General features: G+C 52.1%; 1 protein-coding gene across 1 annotated transcript in view; it reads right to left on the bottom strand.

Moving 5' to 3' along the window:
- Positions 1-16,668, bottom strand: part of LOC133249184 (epididymis-specific alpha-mannosidase-like) — a 41,634-nt gene that overhangs the window by 9,193 nt on the left and 15,773 nt on the right. Inside the window, exons 4-12 of the mRNA XM_061419246.1 lie at positions 11,683-11,855; positions 11,208-11,296; positions 10,436-10,613; positions 9,564-9,762; positions 8,510-8,700; positions 7,302-7,440; positions 4,855-4,988; positions 1,208-1,482; positions 317-508 (exon numbers count right to left, since the gene is read on the bottom strand). Of these exons, the coding sequence (XP_061275230.1) occupies positions 317-508; positions 1,208-1,482; positions 4,855-4,988; positions 7,302-7,440; positions 8,510-8,700; positions 9,564-9,762; positions 10,436-10,613; positions 11,208-11,296; positions 11,683-11,855 (1,570 nt within the window). The remainder of the gene's footprint in view (positions 1-316; positions 509-1,207; positions 1,483-4,854; positions 4,989-7,301; positions 7,441-8,509; positions 8,701-9,563; positions 9,763-10,435; positions 10,614-11,207; positions 11,297-11,682; positions 11,856-16,668) is intronic.

Genomic DNA, 16,668 nt, shown 5'->3' with positions numbered 1-16,668 from the left:
GGGGGCTCTGTCTGTCCTGCTAATGAAAACACAAGAACTGCTCTCCTGCGTTTTCACTGTCACCATGGGCTCCTGTCCCGCCTCTAGACTAAGGTACCACCAAGGTGACACAGTGCAGGCAAGCAGAGCAGGACTGCAGAGACTGGACTGCAGAGTGGACCAGCTCATGACTTCATCGAACTTCCGTGGAGGAAGGACCGTGTGCCAAGCCCAGGTCCAGGAGCTGGGTGTCTGGAGCATGATGGGCCCTCATTTCCCCATTCATCTGCCTGTGAGCACCTCCATGTGCTGAGCACAACCAGGGGGCCACCCTCACCTGTAGAAGTACTGCCGGATCTCAGTCACCAGCGGCCCCTCCACGATCTCCATCATCACAGCTTCCCACGCTGGCTCTGCTGTACCACTGGGTGTAAACACATAATTGTCTGAAACGGGGCCTTGCCAGACATCACTATTTGCGTGATACTCCATGAACTGCTGGGTCACATATACCTTTCGGTTACTCTGCCTGCAAACAGAGGAAAGAGAAAGCCGTGTCATCATGACAGAAAACATGTCATCCTCATGCTGGAACCAGGCTCACAGAGGCTCCATGGAGACGCCAGCCAGGAGCCAGGGATGAACAGAGACCCTTCAACAGGACGAAAGTGGTCTATCTGTACAACAGAATGTTATTGTGTCTGCAAGAAGAATGAGGGGTCTCATTGACCCTGCAACGTGCCTGAAAGTTGGAAACATGACAAGAATTGAAAGAAGGGAGCCTGCCAAGGACCCCATATGGTATAATCTCATTGCATGATACGTCAGTGTAGGCCAGTCTTGAGAGACAGAAAGGAGGTTCGAGTCACCAGGGCTTGATCTAGGTGAAAGATGCGTGGGGCCTGAGCCATGATGGAGCCTAAGTCCACAGTGCTGACTGCACCTTTCCCAGCCTGACCAGGGAGACTCAGAACGTTCTGGGGCTGCACCCCATTTCTGCTGCTCCCCACACTCTCCCCCTGACCACCTCTGCTGGATCCTGTAGGTCCTGGCTGCTTCTGTGTCCTGGCCTAGACTCATACACTTAGGAATAGAGCTCGATGCACTACAGGGAGCTTCACCATCACACCCTCGGCCTTGGCGGAGGAAATGGAGATCCAAGTAGGGCATTACATGCCCAGGTCCCAGGGTCCTCCTGGTCTCAGAGGCAGCAATGACTGCACCTCACCTCTCCCAGATGCTGTGCATCAGGTTGGTGTCCAGGTCCATGAAGACGATGTAGCAGCCATTTTCCACAGGCACCAGGCTCCCGCCCACCTGCCCACCGTATCTCCTGAGTCGGCCTCCAAACTGCGTGGTTTTGGCCACAAAGGGCTCAGGCACCCCCGCTTCCTCCTGGGAACTCCTGCTGGGCCGGATGCTGTAGTGCCGGTAACTGAGTCCCGGGATCGTGGTCAGCACGTGCAGGTCATAGGCAGAGGGCATCTCCTTCGAGCGCTGGACCTGCAAGACCCGAAGGATGGGATGAATGATGGATGTCAGGGATGGAAGGTGCCTCAGTCTCCTCGGAAATCCTGGGCTTACACACCTGGTGGATGGAGTGCTTGCTTGACACAGAGACAGCTGGTCATCCAACACTGGGCTGAGCTGGGCTCCCCTCCTGCACCCTCCCTGCTCAACTGGGTCCAATCTGCTCTCCCTTCTTCCTCCTTCTCTACTGGGGCTGCAAACCACCTGCCCTCCTCCCACACTCCCTCCTGTTCCTGCCTCTGAGACTGCTCACAGTGTTCCACCTCTTTAAAGGGGGCTCCCTTGTCTCTTAATCCTCTGATTTTTCCAAGGAGGGAGGTTTCCAGGTCACCCTGCAAGCTTTTCTCTAGCTCCACGTCATCTGATTCAGGGAAGGGAATTGAATGAGGACACTGGATCCATGCAGGAGGTTCTTCAGTCTCTAGGGAGCAAGTGTCACTTCTGGGTCTTGTGGGAGGATTTGGGGGGCTATGAGCAAGCTCATGTGGCTCCTTGCAGGCTCCAGCCTGGCCTTTCTCTGAACTAAAGGAGATACCCATCTCCACCCCACACCCCTAACCTGTCCTGATCTTTTCCTCCACCACAATTGTCATCTGTCACTCCTATACTTTCTGATTTTCTTCTTGCCTGGATCCCCCACTGGAATAGGAGCCCCCCGAGTGCAGGAACTTTTGTCTACTTGGTTATTAAAGTTCCTCCAGTGCCTAGAGTAACGCCTGACACATACTAGGTGTTCAGTAGTATTTAAGAAAGAGCATTTCGGCTTGGTGGGTGGTGCCTTTGGGTGGGGAAGGGAGATGTTCCATGTTGGGTCTACTCCACCCAACACCCTTCCCTCCCCTGACCCTGATATAGAGGAATTGTCCCCCTCTCTCTCAGCTAAGGATCACTGCCCTGGCTGCCTGGTCATTACCCCAGGCCTTAACTGTCCATTTCTGTGTCTGCTCCTTGAATCCCAGGATGGCTCCCGAGTCCAGGGATGAGCACTCATCTGGGACCAAGCCCAGCACAGGCTTTCAGGAGTGTTTGCTGAATGGCTGACTAATGGCATTACTCGATCCATCTCCCCAAGGAAGGGCTGGCTTGGTAACAGGAGGGTCACCTCTATAATCAAGTCTAGCTCCAGGTCTGGGAAGGAGATGAGCAGGGACCACACAGGATGTGGGTGTCATAGCTGGGGCCTGCGCCTACGACAGCACCTCCATAAAGATGAACAGTGAAGACTATTGCTGGCTTCCGCATGGGAAGTAGAAATTTATACACGGTTATAGGGAACATTTCATGCAAAGATGGGCTCGATAAAGGACAGAAATGGTATGGACCTAACAGAAGCAGAAGATATTAATAAGAGGTGTCAGGAATACACAGAAGAACTATACAAAAAAGTTCTACACAACCAAGATAATCACGATGCTGTGATCACTCACCTAGAGCCAGACATCCTTGAATGTGAAGTCAAGTGGGCCTTAGAAAGCATCACTATGAACAAAGCTAGTGGAGGTGATGGAATTCCAGTGGAGCTATTTCAAATCCTGAAAGATGATGCTATGAAAGTGCTGCACTCAATATGCCAGCAAATTTGGAAAACTCAGCAGTGGCCACAGGACTGGAAAAGGTCAGTTTTCATTCCAATCCCAAAGAAAGGCAATGCCAAAGAATGCTCAAACTACCACACCATTGCACTCATCTCACACGCTAGTAAAGTAATACTCAAAATTCTCCAAGCCAGGCTTCAGCAATACGTGAACCGTGAACTTCCAGATGTTCAAGCTGGTTTTAGAAAAGGCTGAGGAACCAGAAATCAAATTGCCAACATCTGCTGGATCATGGAAAAAGCAAGAGAATTCCAGAAAAACATCAATTTCTGCTTTATTGACTATGCCAAAGCCTTTGACTGTGTGGATCACAAGAAACTGTGGGAAATTCTTCAAGAGATGGGAATACCAGCCCACCTGACCTGCCTCTTGAGAAACCTGTATGCAGGTCAGGAAGCAAGAGTTAGAACTGGACATGGAACAACAGACTGGTTCCAAATAGGAAAAGGAGTACGTCAAGGCTGTATATTGTCACCCTGCTTATTTAACTTCTATGCAGAGTACATCATGAGACACGCTGGGCTGGAAGAAGCACAAGCTGGAATCAAGATTGCTGGGAGAAATATCAATAACCTCAGATAAGCAGATGATACCATTCTTATGGCAGAAAGTGAAGAGGAACTCAAAAGCCTCTTGATGAAAGTGAAAGTGGAGAGTGAAAAAGTTGGCTTAAAGCTCAACATTCAGAAAATGAAGATCATGGCTTCTGGTCCCATCACTTCATGGGAAATAGATGGGGAAACAGTGGAAACAGTGTCAGTTTTTTTGGGCTCCAAAATCACTGCAGATGGTGATTGCAGCCATGAAATTAAAAGACTCTTACTCCTTGGAAGGAAATTTATGACCAACCTAGATAGCATATTCAAAAGCAGAGACATTAGTTTGCCAACAAAGGTTCGTCTAGTCAAGGCTATGGTTTTTCCTGTCGTCATGTATGGATGTGAGAGTTGGACTGTGAAGAAGGCTGAGTGCAAAGAATTGATGCTTTTGAAATGTGGTGTTGGAGAAGACTCTTGAGAGTCCCTTGGACTGCAAGGAGATCCAACCAGTCCATTCTGAAGGAGATCAGTCCTGGGTGTTCATTGGAAAGAATGATGCTAAAGCTGAAACTCCAGTACTTTGGCCACCTCATGCGAAGAGCTGACTCATTGGAAAAGACTCTGATGCTGGGAAGGATTGTGGGCAGGAGGAGAAGGGGACGACAGAGGATGAGATGGCTGAATGGCATCACTGACTCGATGGATGTGAGTCTGAGTGAACTCCGGGAGTTGGTGATGGACAGGGAGACCTGGCGTGCTGCAATTCATGGGGTCGCAAAGAGTCGGACACGACTGAGCGACTGAACTGAACTGAACTGATACATACTTATACACCAAGTCACCTCAGTGTTGTCTGACTCTTGGTGACCCCATGGACTGTAGCCCGCCAGGCTCTCTGCCCATGGGATTCTCCAGTCAAGAGTACTGGAGTGGGTTACCATGCGCTCATGCAGTGGATATTCCCGACCAGGTATCGAACCCATGTTTCTTGTGGCTCTGCATTACAGGCGGATTCTGGTCAACTCAGATACACAAAGGGAAAGGTCAGTCCACTGGGTGGATCCACTGACCCTGAAGGCAACTCACCCTTAGGACACTCCTCACAGTCAGGGCAGCATGTCACATCTTCCCCTTAGATGCCCACTTCTGGGGGCCCGTGCAGAGCAGGGTCAGCAACAGGGCATGCACCACAGATGGGATGTGCCCCTTACCTGTGCAGGCACAGGGAGGCCTGACTCATCTGTGATGCTGACTTTGGGGAAGTCCACAGTCAGGGTGATGATGGTGGTGACCGTCCAAGCCAGTGGGTTGTAGACCACTGCAAAGTGTCCCCCAGGCTCTGGGCCTGCATACAGAGAACAGGATCTACTGCTGTACCTGACCCAACCTTCACCCCTGGTGCCCCTCGGAACAAGAGAATCTGAGGCAGGTGAGACGAGCTCTGCAGAGGCCCAGGGGAAGGACAGACAGACACATGGGCTCTGATGTCCAACCCCCTCCTCATCTGTTCAAGCTGGGTCCTGATTTCCAGGCGGGATGGGGGATCATGCCCTAGAGATGAGGGTCCTTGAGCTCCTCACTCATCTCTACTTTTCAGCCAGCATTACTGGTGAGAAGACTGAGGCCTAGAGCCAAGGCTTAGGTGTCCAAGGTGACCCACGCCCTACGGCCTGGCGCCAAAGCTGGAGAGCTGGCAATGTACAGACAATTCTCTGGAGCTTGGAGAGTCAAGGTCAGTCACCAAGGTCAGCAGTGGAGCCCTCTTTGGTATGAACCTGGACTCTCTTTCTGCTCTACCCCCAACCCCAGGTGACCATCTATGACCACGTCCAATGACTCCCAGATCCGTGAACACTGCACACACTGTCCAGTCCCCGGCCTCTGCCCATGCAGTTCCCATGGCTGGATGTCTTTCTGGGGTCTCCACCTGCCCCTTCCTTGGGGAGCTGCCCCCGTGAGCTCATGGGAATGGCTGGACTCACCAGACACTGGAAGGACCCCATTCTACCTCCCTTTCTATGTCCGTCATCCCCTCCCGACCCCAGTCCCTGTGGACAGGATTCCAGTCTGCTGCACTCCTGACCCCGGCCCCTTCCAGTGTCTGAAGGTAAGATGGGACTGTACACAGAGAAGAGGGCAGAGCTGGGCGGGTGAGGGGTGAGGCAGAGTGGGGAGAGCACAGTGAGAGAGAGCAGGGTGAGTGCGGATCCTGGGAGGGTGGGTGGGCCACATGCTCCTGCAGGGAAGACACCTATCTCTAATTGCCCAGGATTTGCAGGGGTGAATCCCCTCAGCTCCAGGAAAATGAGGTGACCACTCATCCTCTACCTGTGAAGCCCACAATGTCAAAAGAACGCATACATCCTGTCTGCGGAGGTGGGCAGCTCAGGGGTATGGGGACCATCCTCCCTGTGTGACCCTGGGCAGCTCAGGGGTATGGGGACCATCCTCCCTGTGTGACCCTGGGCAGCTCAGGGGTATGGGGACCATCCTCCCTGTGTGACCCTGGGCAGCTCAGGGGTGTGGGGACCGTCCCTCCCTGTGTGACCCTGGGCAGCTCAGGGGTATGGGGACCATTACAACCTGTGTGACCCTGGGCAGCTCAGGGGTATCGGGACCATTACGACCTGTGTGACCCTGGGCAGCTCAGGGGTATGGGGACCATTCCTACCTCTGTGACCCTGGGCAGCTCAGGGGTATGGGGACCATCCTCCTGTGTGACCCTGGGCAGCTCAGGGGTATGGGGACCATTACAACCTGTGTGACCCTGGGCAGCACAGGGGTATGGGGATCATTACGACCTGTGTGACCCTGGGCAGCACAGGGGTATGGGGACCATTACAACCTGTGTGACCCTGGGCAGCTCAGGGGTATTTGGACCATCCTTCCTGTGTGACCCTGGGTAGCACAGGGGTATTTGGACCATCCTCCCTGTGTGACCCTGGGCAGCTCAGGGGTATTTGGACCATTCCTACCTGTGTGACCCTGGGCAGCTCAGGGGTATGGGGACCATTCCTCCCTGTGTGACCCTGGGCAGCTCAGGGGTATTTGGACCATCCTCCCTGTGTGACCCTGGGCAGCTCAGGGGTATTTGGACCATTCCTACCTGTGTGACCCTGGGCAGCTCAGGGGTATGGGGACCATCCTCCTGTGTGACCCTGGGCAGCTCAGGGGTATTTGGACCATCCTCCCTGTGTGACCCTGGGCAGCTCAGGGGTATGGGGACCATCCTACCTGTGTGACCCTGTGCAGCTCAGGAGTATGGGCTCCATCCTCCCTGTGTGACCCTGGGCAGCTCCATGATCTGTGTTCCTTGTGTGTCCTCAGCTGTGAAGTGAGGACAGTAGCACTTCTAGCTTTTCAGAGATGTGAGGTGTTACACTAAATTGTGCAAGCCGTGTGCTTGGCAACATCTGGACTGCATTAGCATTTATTCCTGCCTCTAGTTGGCATATCAGCCTTTGCTGAATCACACAGAGGAGACGGCTCGGTGAAGTGAAGGCACCTGCCCAGCTCATGCCTAAACGAGAGCCTCCCCTGGATGGAAGTCGAGTCTGAAGCTCAGGTGTCCCAGCCCGTCCCCTGACCCTCAGGCTCTCTTCCCAGACTGGGGCGGACACCTGCCATGGCCCACTGTGCCCCCAGGGGCCTCGCTTACCTGAGTGCGCTGGAGACCTGTCCTGGATGATGGAGGCCATCAGCTTGTGCACCCCCTGCATCCCGGTGCTCAGGTGCTCCACAAACATGTCACCCACATTTGGGACATGAGTTCCGGTGATGGCGTCGTGGTGCTGGACCTGGAACCCCGCCAGAGCAGAGCAAGAGTGGGGTCAGGCCAGCCTCTGCTCAGCACCTGCTGTCCTGATGTCCGCTGGGCCCTGACACCATTTCCCTCTCAGAAGGTGCTGCTGGAGAACTGGGGATTCCTGCCACTTTACAGAACAGGAATCTGAGGCTAGAGCGGCTGACAATCTTGCCCGAGTGTTGTTGACCTTGGGAAAACACATGGCTGTGTCCCTGATGCTGGACAGAAACAGACTTCTGGAAAGGACCCTGCCCAGCTACCCTCTGTGACCCTGTCATCCCATAAGTGCTGATAACCTGCTCCAGACAACCCCACACATGGCCTGGTACTCATCTGCACCATGTTGGGTGGATGACCTCCTCTTCCCAGAAGGGAAACTTGAGTCCCCGTGGGGTGCAGCCACGAGTCCACTCGCCCTCATGGATGCTAAAGTCAATCCCATCACACCCCGCACAATGACTGGTCCTGCCAGCAATTCCCTTTAGTGAGTATGAATCTCATGGGCCGTGTGGCCCATTTCTGACTGGAGAGGAGACAAGTTATAGGAGATCTCTGGTCTCAGTTTCCCTTCTGCACAGTGGGGGACAAGTAAGATGAAGATTTATGAACAACTTCCTTTGTGTCGGCCACAGAGCCCACCAGCATATGTGTATTATCACATTCAACTGTCCCATTAGTGTCCTGAGTGAGCATGTAGTTCTCATTTTTCAAGGAGGAAATTAGAGCTCAGAGAGGGAAATCCTGAGCTCATAGAGCTGAGCTGAGATTTGAATCCAGCCAGGATTGTTGGACACCAATGCTGCTCCACTTTGCCCTTTCTGCTCTGGGGCAGTCTGGTTTTAAATCTTACTGAACCACAGCTGGACCCTGGCAGGCCATGGTCCTAGCCTTGGGGCAGCTTCATCATGCATGGTCTTGTGACCAAAGGCGACCTCAGTGTTCTCATCTGTAAAAGAGTCCTGTAGTGACGAGGGACAGGGAGGTGTGCTGACCTAGGGAGGGAGAAACACACAGCCCCGGAATAGCCAATCCTGTCCTGTCTCTGGGAGGCATTGTGTTACCTCAGAGACTGCCCAGCGGAGCTGCTGGAGCTGCTGCAGGCCCCAGGCTGGGTCCAGGTATGGGTGGGGAGCCAACAGCACGTAGCGTGTGAACATGGACTCCCCAGCGTACAGCAGACTGCTGGCTCGCCTCGCCAGTGCCTTGAGCCCACTTCGGGAGGCATAGAATCCAGTCCAGGCGTGATGCATGTCTAGGAGGGAAAGGCCAGGAGTCGGTGGGAGGGCCTGCCCTTAGAGGCCCCTGAACCCCACTTGGGAAATGCTGAGGAAGAATAGATCAGCATGGATCTGCCTGGGTCCCCAGGGACACAGCCTAGGCCAGCGGGTGATCTCAGGGTTCCTGGTCCAGCCAGATCAGCAATGGTATGAGATCCCTGGAAGGCCTGGGCAGCTGGCAGGGTCAGGCTGGGCTGGGGCAGGACTGGAGAGGCCCAAGTGCTGAAGGACTGTGACGAGGAAAGAATCCCAGTGAGCACCTGGGCCCCTGGGATGGCCTGTGGGGAGGGGCCCTGGAGGACTTCAGAGGAGGATGTAGAGGGATGAGGGCCCAGAAGTCAGGACACAGAATGGAAGGGCTGGAGTGCTGGCTGCCCCGTGTGCCTCTGAGGAAAATCAGGGTCTGGAGAGGCATGCCTTCCACCAGGTCCCTCTGGTTGTCCATGGGAGCAGACTGGCAGGGCCGTTGGGAGCTGAGATCCGTGAAACCACTCTCCTCACCCTGGACACCAAGGTGATGGCGTGACGAAGTCCCCAAGGGGCATGACCAACCCCCGCCAGTGCCCCGCTGGGAACCATGGCTGCCTCTGGACATCACTCAAGCCTCTCTTGTGAAAGAAAGGAACTGGCAAAGGAACAGTGGACAGCACTGAGCTCGCCTGTATTTGTCCACACCCTAGGCAATCCACGTTAGGCAGGTGGGTGAGGTAGGGCTGTCTGTGCACCAGTGGCCCTGTGGGTTCCACTGGCAGAGCTGAGGAAGCTGGGAAACCACATGCCACTGCTTTGGTGACATCTCCCTTGCACCGAATCCCCCTCTACCCCCAGAGGCTCCTACCCGACGAATAGGGCAGGAAGTCGCGGTGGTCTCGGACCTGCCAGGCGACTTGGTCAGAGTGCACAGCCCGGAAGTAGTCGCCGAGCGTGGCATACTCCACTGAGAAACCGAACTCCGATGCTTCACTGTTGATGTAATCCATCACAATGTCCATGTTGGCGAACTGCAGTGAGGCGTTGAAGAACTGCCTGTCACATCCCTGCAGCCAGGGGACAGAAGCAATGCCCAGTCCTTCTGGGTGCAAGCCCAGCCTGCACAGCCTGCACATCTCTTCATCTGCACGACCGCCCCCCTCTCCCCATGGTGGACACTGAAGCCCTCCACGGGGCTCACTAGCTCTCTCCTCTGGGAGCACAGCAGGTGCTCCGCCCAGTTGAGCTGTGACTATGTTGACTGGTGTCCCGCACTGTCCCATGAGGGTGCCTTTCATGATAAGACAAATTCAGCCAATGCAGCAGGTCCTGTCATCACGCCCATTTCACAATTCAGGAAAGTGAGGCTCAGAGGGTCCCAAGTCTCACAGCCCCTGAGTAGGGAGCCAGGATTCAGGCCGAGGCCTCTGCTCCCAGCATTGAGAAGGGGAAAGGAGGGGAGAGCTGGGGAGGAGCTGGAGCCTGTGTAAAGGAGGGGCTGCCTTGTAGGCGGAGACTGTGGGGATGATCCAGGGAGGCGGGAGAAGCTGGTAGACTGGATGAGGACTTGGGGTGCAGGGAAGGAGGACTGAGCCAGGGCTGGGTGACCCATTGCCTGGATGGACACTGGAATGGTTAGAGGTGGACACACAATCCTGGGTGGAGCCAGTGCTGGGGTCAGATCGAAGAAAGCAGTACCTGCACAGAGTTGAGGAACCAGGGCCAGGGACCCTAACTTACCCAGGGCCACAGGACGTGTGCTGTCTGGAACCAGGAAGCTTTATGCAACACACGTTTCCCCAGGAGACAGGTAAAGTCTGGGATGCTGTCCTCAGTGACAGGGATTTCCATGCTGGGGTACTTGCCATCCAGGGATGGACCTGGGAAGATGGCTTCGCCATCCCAGTTAAATCCCTCACTAAGAGAGAGAGGAGCATTAGGGGCCCAGCCCTGAACATGGCAGCAGCACAAGGTCTGGGAGGCGGGCAGGGCTCAGGCAGGCCAGAGCACTGAGGCCTCTGTCTCCCATCAGGGGGTGCACAGTGCAGTGCTAGGCAGATGACAGCTGTGTAGACAGAAGATGCCCCCGTGTGAGCCCTGTGGGTACTTGGGCACATCACTCTGGTCCTACAGAGCACCCAGAACCTGCTAGTGAGTCCCCCTTGCCTCTTCTCTCAGCTGCCGCTTCATCCCACCTCCCCTACTCACGGGGGCTCAGCCTCTACCCACGACCTCCCAGGAACAGAGGGCAGAGGGACTGGACACAGGGCCCCCCACCAGAAAGCCCGCAGGAGGGCTGATGCCAGAACTTGGAAGTCTTGACTCAATCGCCTGAGCCACTCCATCTGCCCCATGGCTGCTACCGCGGGACCTTGGCTGGGGTCCAGGCCTCAGTTGTTCTTTCTGTAAGATGGGTGCTCAGTGTGTGCCCTCAGGGCTGGCCAAGAAGGATGTGGCTGAGATGGTCCAGGGAGGGTGCTGGGATGGGGACTGGCCAAAGGCAGGTGCTCACGAGCAGTAGCTGAACTGGTCCAGGACGTGTGTGAAGATTTCCTGCTCTGCTGACAGGGATCTGGACCCTCGCCACACGAACTGCAGCTGCTGCAATCCCGGAGGGAACAAAGTGAGGGCTCAGGGGCGACATGGCTGCCAGCTCCCCTCCGCAGTCCCCGCCTGAATCTCCTTGCCGCACCCGCAGCTCTCAGGGGTTCAGGTCAAGATCCCCCTCTGCTGCCCCCTCCACAAAGTTCCCCCTGACTTCCCAAAGCCACAGGAGGCGGAGGAATCCGCCAGACGCCGCCTGTCTACACCTTCATCTGACCCTCCTTAGGGCAGGACTCTTTGCCAGGACCTGCCAGCCAGACTGTCTGTAACTCGGCTTGAATGTCCCGAGACACGGGGAGCTCATCACCATCCCTAAAGGCACAGCTGCTTTTTTCAGTTCTGATGGTGAGAAAGTGGATGAGCAGATGCGGCTCACCACTCACCTGGTTATCCTGCATGGCCTCCTTCAGGTCGTAGTCGATCCTGGAGATGACGTGGGCATTGAAGCCCGCCAGGGCAAAGAGGGTGGGGGTCGTGGAGGATGCACCAAACGGGTCCACCTGCCAGGAGATCTGCGGCCGGACCCCAAATGTTTCATAGAGAAAGCCGTGTCCTTCTGCAAAGAGATAAGTTTCTGCACTCCCTCAGGGCCCCGTGCCCTTCTCCAGGGCTGGGATGCCACCTAATAGGCAAGGAGGGGTTGTGAAATAGATGCTAATATTAGGACTTCTTCCCAGAATCATTGGTCTATTCACATCTTAATGCATGATTTAAAAGCCACCCCATAGGAGCAGAAATCAGGGTGACTGCAGAAAGTCCCGTATTTGATATGCCATTGATTCCCCAAGGGTTTTCCCCCAATATAATCTAATCTCTGGCCAACCCCCCACCACCTCCTGGGTATACATATACTGGCCTGGTTACACTCAGATGGGATATCTTGGCTGATGTTCGCCCTTTATGACTCACTGCTTCTACTGCAGACAGGACTGTACTCAGGAAGGCACACAGGCATGTGAACGCTGGATGCTCCCCTGGAGCCCTGGCTTGGGGAACATTCTGGGAAAACTCCTCTGCTCCACCCCGGGTGGCATCGGAGAAGAGGGCCCATAAACACAGGCTTTGGTGGTGTGGGACCACAGCAGCCTGGGGTGCTATCAGGTCTGCCCCTTCTGCGTCTCCACCCCGCCTCAGTGGTAGAACCGAGAGGGACGAGGGAGATGCCTGCGTCGGTGAGGGACTGACAAAGTCTGACCAGGGAAGGAACGCTTTGGTGGAGAGTCTGTGTACAGCCCCATCTAGAGCAGGGAAGGACGCATCTGATGGAAAAACCATGGTTGTGGTTGTCGCTTTTTCTCTCTAACAGATGGGAGCCAGCAGTTCCAGAATGACTCCTTTAAAATGTTTTTTTTTTTTTTTTTTTAATGCTGGGAGAAGTTTGATCCTCAGAGGTTAAGAAGACATGCCTGATCTTCTTCTGGGATACTGAATGGTCATGGTATCCTGTGAAAGATGGGGAATCCTGGCCATTTGAAGGGTCTCTTAACTATGATACTGTTTTACAAGTAGACCAGTTCTGAAGAAAACAAGAGAAACGGGTACAAGTGCCATCTGTCTTGCTCTTTATCTCTCTGTGAGACATTCCAGACTTGTGTCCCAAGGGTACAGATTTGGGTGTGAAACCTACAGCTCCCTCCTGTTCTCTTACTTTGCCTCTGTATCTGAGGCTCCCAAATGAACAGGCTGAGAATCAGGGCAGGGTTCTAGGAGGGGTTGCCTCAGTCTCAGTAGACTATTTAGAGGACCCAAAAGGTACATGGAAGGCTTTATGGGACTAACTTTACCTTATGACCTTATTTGGCGAGATGTAGCACATGTTTTGGGACAGACACTGACTCCTGACTCAAGAGCTTGAGTTTTGGGGGAAGCTACTACTTTTGGCAAAGAATGGCTTAAGTAAGGAGAAAGTGGGAACACGAAATAGCCCTCCTCCCTACTTGGAGCCAAGCAGTTCCCATAACAGACTCCCTCTGCTGGATGTATTCTTGCGGGACTCAAGCGAGTGCTCACTGACTTTTAAATACGGTAAGTTGGCTGAGATAGAACAGGGAGAGAAGGAAACTCCTGGTAAATTCCTAGATAATTATGGGAGGCTCTCTACATGTTCACTGATGTTGACCCTGAAAGTTCAGATGGAGAAATGGTCCTAAAAAATAGATTCCTCACTCAGTCAGCTCCACATATCTGCCATAAGTTACTAAAACAGGCGTTTGGACAAAATCAGTTTTTAGAAAAACTGTTGCAGCTGGCTCAGACAGTATGTTATGGCAGAGAAGATGAGGAGGAAAATAGGAAAAAATAACCAGTCAGAAGACTGATGCCCCAACAATGGCTGTTAGACCTGCTCTGAAACAGCCTGAGCAAAATGCCCGGAGGGACCCAGGTAAAAAGGGATGGGCTTGCTATTACTGTGGAAAGGACAGATATCTCAAGCAGGATTGCCCTCAGGCATCTAAGCTGCCTTCGGCTCCATGTCTGGTCTGCAAAGACCATGCTGGAGAAGAGACTGCCCTCTGAGGTGTAGCCCCCTGGGGCTGGACTCTCAAGATAATCGTCACTGAAGGTGCTTTGGGTCCCCACACAAGCTCCCCTCCTAATTACACCTGAGGAACTCCAGGTATTAATAACTGTGAAGGGCCAATCCGTCCATTTCTTTTGGAAACTGAGGAAAATTTCTCTGTGGTCACTGAAGACCTTGGTCCGCTTTCCTCCCAGTCCACTTCTGTAATGGGACTGTCAGGACGAGACATATGCTGTAATTTCAGTCATCCTTTAAGCTGTGACTGGGACTCTGTGCTGTTTTCTCACAAGTTTCTAATGGTGCTGAAGTCTCCCTCACCCCTTCTGGGGAGGGATATACTAAGCAATGTCCAGGCTTCTGTTTTCATGCATATGGAGCTTTCTGTTTCTTTCCCATTGGTTGAACAAAATGTAAATCTCAAAGTGTGGGCTGATGGAAAAACTGTGTGTTGAGCACACACAGGTTAAAGCCAATCATTAAAAATGTAAAGGAACAAGGACTGTTAATTCCCTGTAACAGTCCATACAACACTCCTATTTTGGGTGTAAAAAAAGTCAAATGGTAAATGGAGACTTGTTCAAGACATACAAATAATTAGTGCCTAATTGTTATACTTTGTTTGTAGTGATGCTTTCTAAGGCCCACTTAACTTCACATTCCAGAATGTCTGGCTCTAGGTGAGTGATCACACCATCGTGATTATCTGGGTCGTGAAGATCTGTTTTGTACAGTTCTTCTGTGTATTCTTGCCACCTCTTCTTAATATCTTCTGCTTCTGTTAGGTCCATACGATTTCTGTCCTTTATCGAGCCCATCTTTGCATGAAATGTTCCTTTGGTATCTCTAATTTTCTTGAAGAGATCTCTAGTCTTTCCCGTTCTGTTGTTTTCCTCTATTTCTTTGCACTGATCGCTAAAGAAGGCTTTCTTATCTCTTCTTGCTATTCTTTGGAACTCTGCATTCAGATGTTTATATCTTGCCTTTTCTCCTTTGTTTTTAGCTTCTCTTCTTTTCACAGCTATTTGTAAGGCCTCCCCAGACAGCCATTTTGCTTTTCTGCATTTTTTTTCCATGAGGATGGTCTTGATCCCTGTCTCCTGTACAATGTCATGAACCTCATTCTGTAGTTCATCAGACACTCTATCTATCAGACTTAGGCCCTTAAATCTATTTCTCACTTCCACTGTATAATCATAAGGGATTTGATTTAGGTCATACCTGAATGGTCTAGTGGTTTTCCCTACTTTCAATTTAAGTCTGAATTTGACAATAAGGAGTTCATGATCTGAGCCACAGTCAGCTCCTGGTCTTGTTTTTGCTGACTGTATAGAGCTTCTCCATCTTTGGCTGCAAAGAATATAATCAATCTGATTTTGGTGTTGACCATCTGGTGATGTCTATGTATAGAGTCTTCTCTTGTGTTGTTGGAAGAGGGTGTTTGTTATGACCAGTGCATTTTCTTGGCAAAACTCTATTACTCTTTGCCCTGCTTCATTCTGTATTCCAAGGCCATGGCAGAAAGTGAAGAGGAACTAAAAAGCCTCTTGATGAAAATGAAAGTGGAGAGTGAAAAAGTTGGCTTAAAGTTCAACATTCAGAAAACGAAGATCATGGCATCTGGTCCCATCACTTCATGGGAAATAGATGGGGAAACAGTGTCAGACTTTATTTTTTGGGCTCCAAAATCACTGCAGATGGTGACTGCCGCCATGAAATTAAAAGACGCTTACTCTTTGGAAGGAAAGTTATGACCAACCTAGATAGCGTATTCAAAAGCAGAGACATTACTTTGCCAACAAAGGTTCGTCTAGCAAGGCTATAGTTTTTCCTCTGGTCATGTATGGATGTGAGAGCTGGACTGTGAAGAACGCTGAGCGCCGAAGAATTGATGCTTTTGAACTGTGATGTTGGAGAAGACTCTTGAGAGTCCCTTGAACTGCAAGGAGATCCAACCAGTCCTTTCTGAAGGAGATCAGCCTTGGGATTTCTTTGGAAGGAATGATGCAAAGGCTGAAACTCCAGTACTTTGGCCACCTCATGTGAAGAGTTGACTCATTGGAAAAGACTCTGATGCTGGGAGGGATTGGGGGCAGGAGGAGAAGGGGATGACAGAGGATGAGATGGCTGGATAGCATCAATGACTCGATGGACGTGAGTCTGAGTGAGCTCCGGGAGTTGGTGATGGACAGGGAGGCCTGGCATGCTGCGATTCATGGGGTCACAAAGAGTCGGACAATACTGAGTGACTGAACTGAACTGAACTGAAACCTTATACTTTATTGTCTAAAATTGCTGAAAGAGAAAATATTTTTCAGTCACTGATTTGAATGATACTTTCTAGAGTTAACCCTATATTAAGTCATCCCCTTCCTATGACTTTAAGACAAGAGAGGATTTTTAGGTATCAGGCTACTGCCCCATTTGGATTCTGGGTTATACAGAACTTGACTGGCCTTTATATTCACTTATAACTGAGACTCAGCAGGTCCAAACTGACAAGCTAGTTTTGCCCCCAGGAACTCAAAAGGTTTTTAAGACTCTTTAAACTGCTCTCTGGTAGGCTCCCGCTTTGAGCTTACCCACAGGATCAGAATTTAGTTTGTTTGTTACTGAAAAAAAGGCTATGGCTACATTGCTTAAAGGATAATTGACGCTATTGTTTTGCTAATGCCTAAAAGCCTGTTGATGAAAGTGAACGTGGAGAGTGAAAAAGTTGGCTTAAAGCTCAACATTCAGAAAATGAAGATCATGGCATCTGGTCCCACCACTTCCTGGGAAATAGATGGGGAAACAGTGGAAACAGTGTCAGACTTTATTTTTGGGCTCCAAAATCACTGCAGATGGCGAC

This window comes from Bos javanicus, chromosome 6, assembly GCF_032452875.1.
Source record: "Bos javanicus breed banteng chromosome 6, ARS-OSU_banteng_1.0, whole genome shotgun sequence".
Taxonomy (NCBI): Eukaryota; Metazoa; Chordata; class Mammalia; order Artiodactyla; family Bovidae; genus Bos; species Bos javanicus.
Note: the sequence above shows the minus strand (reverse complement) of the source record. Positions and strands in the feature narration are given on the sequence as shown.